At 39.5% G+C, this 1,902-nt stretch overlaps 1 protein-coding gene across 1 annotated transcript; it reads right to left on the reverse strand.

Moving 5' to 3' along the window:
• Nucleotides 1–332: 332 nt before the first annotated feature.
• Nucleotides 333–1,332, reverse strand: LOC129303694 (FCS-Like Zinc finger 6-like). Its single transcript, XM_054943172.1, has 2 exons — nucleotides 831–1,332; nucleotides 333–687 (listed from the first exon to the last, which is right to left on the reverse strand). Exons 1-2 carry the CDS (start codon nucleotides 1,109–1,111, stop codon nucleotides 531–533), a joined length of 438 nt encoding a protein of 145 aa, XP_054799147.1. The 5' UTR covers nucleotides 1,112–1,332; the 3' UTR covers nucleotides 333–530.
• Between the last annotated feature and the right edge of the window lie 570 nt (nucleotides 1,333–1,902).

Here is a 1,902-nt window from a genome sequence, read left to right on the forward strand (position 1 = left end):
TGAAAACCAATCACCGTCTCTTTCCTTTACGTTGCTTGAAAACAAAACTTACAAGCCGAATTCATTCATGATTTTGGTCTGTAATAGACAGGGAGAGAGAAACGGACAGTTTGTTAATTACCAGTCCCACCCGGCACCCACAACACCCTAAAATTAATTACTTCAGAAAATACATAACGCCATATTATATTATCGATCCAAACTCATCATATAAGAAGCGAATTCAAAATGAAATATATTAAGAGACGGATTATTATTAGCCTTAGTTTTTCCCCTTTTCTATTTTTTTTTTTTAACTTAAAGATGTATAAAAATCTAATGCGAGCCACAACTTATTTCCAATAAAAAACTAGCCCGGACGTAGATTTGTATGCAAAGAAGACGAGCAACTGCCCCATCCACCACAAAGCATAAGAACAAAAATTACGAGAAGGGAAATGAAATAAGGGAGACAGAAAGAGGTGTATGAACAAATTTTATCAAGTAGGAGAGGCGAGCACATGGTGGGTGGGTGCCTGGGGGGAGAAATTTTACAAGGCGTCCACGGTTTCGCCATTGGAGGTGACCTTGGATCCAGCAGATTGAGCCGCGATCTTTTTCTTTGACGCCAGCGAGCACTTCTCCTTCCTCTCGTCCCTGTTCATGGCCTGTTGACGGCATTCCACGCTGCAGAAAGCGCTATCCCCTCTGCACAATTTCATCACACCGACACAAAATAAATCCCCAAATCCACTGTCTTCAAATCCCAAAATATACTAAGAATATGCACGTGAGCTGGAATTGAAGAGCGAACACAAATAAACTGAGAAACAGTGAGAAGAAAGGGTAACCTGTACATGTAGATGTCACGGGTGGGTACCAGTGGACGTTCGCAGAGAGAGCAGGAGCGCAGGAAGTCGGGGGTGTGAGTGAAGTCGGCGGAGTGCCTTCTATGGGTTGTTGTCAACAGAGTACTGGCGGCCGTCACCGCCCTCCGATCAGACCCATCACCGAACCCACCGCCACTCTGCCAGTTAGAATCGGTGGCGGTGCCGAGATCCGAGCTGATTTCTGATATGCTTGTGGTCCTCTTCATTGGAGGACGAGGCCTCTTCCCCAACAACATCTTCATTTCCCCTTCTTCCTGTTTTCGATAGCCAAATTAAAGCAGAGAGCTCGGTGATATTACTGCTTCTGTGGGGTGTGAGTCTGATCTGACTCTGGAAGCCGGGTGAAGAAGAAGCGGTAAAGACTAGAGATGGGGAGCTCGGGGAACATAAAACAAGAGCCCGAGACCCGGGACTGAATCTGGGTCGTTGAAATCGCAGACAACCGTCTGACGCAGACTCACTTGTGCATCAATCACCAGACTACACATAACCTCACCTGATTATTATGATTCTAAATCCTGGTCTAAATAATTATTTTCAGCAACTTTAATTATTGGTTTAAATTAATGCTTGAAGGAAATGATGGCGTAATATTCCCCCGTGCCCGAAAGTATCATGTTCTATTGTACTTTTAGCTGCTTTGCTCTAATTATTTTTCAAGTTAAAATATATAAATTTTATTAAATTTGGAGACAATTGGGTAGGATTTCTTTCACTTTTAAAAATTTAAAATTAATTTTATTAATTTTTTAATTTTTCACTACAAGCTCCTTTACAATTATTTTTTAGTTATCATACTAATAAAAATTATCATATTATATCAAAACAAGTCACAAGACATATAGCAATTTACATGGTATTAAATATAAGCTAATGTTGACATAAAAAAGGGTGGATAAAATTAAAAAAATTATTATTAGCTTAGATTAGATGTTGCGTAACCTCTACTGTTTTTTTTTTATATGATATGACAATTTCTATTAATAAAGTAAATTTAACTTTAAACTTTTAAAAATGAGAAGGGTTCTATGCA

Source organism: Prosopis cineraria, unplaced genomic scaffold (assembly GCF_029017545.1).
Source record: "Prosopis cineraria cultivar Desert tree isolate PC_DT_omini unplaced genomic scaffold, ASM2901754v1 PC2, whole genome shotgun sequence".
NCBI classification, from domain to species: domain Eukaryota; kingdom Viridiplantae; phylum Streptophyta; class Magnoliopsida; order Fabales; family Fabaceae; genus Prosopis; species Prosopis cineraria.

What these genes read in the sequence shown, in the direction of transcription:
- LOC129303694 (XM_054943172.1), bottom strand. Translation starts at nt 1,111, where the DNA reads ATGAAGATGTTGTTGGGGAAGAGGCCTCGTCCTCCAATGAAGAGGACC. An exon ending in CGTGACATCTACATGTACAG is followed by an intron (nt 688 to 830) that starts GTTACCCTTTCT and finishes GAAATTGTGCAG; the next exon opens with AGGGGATAGCGCTTTCTGCA.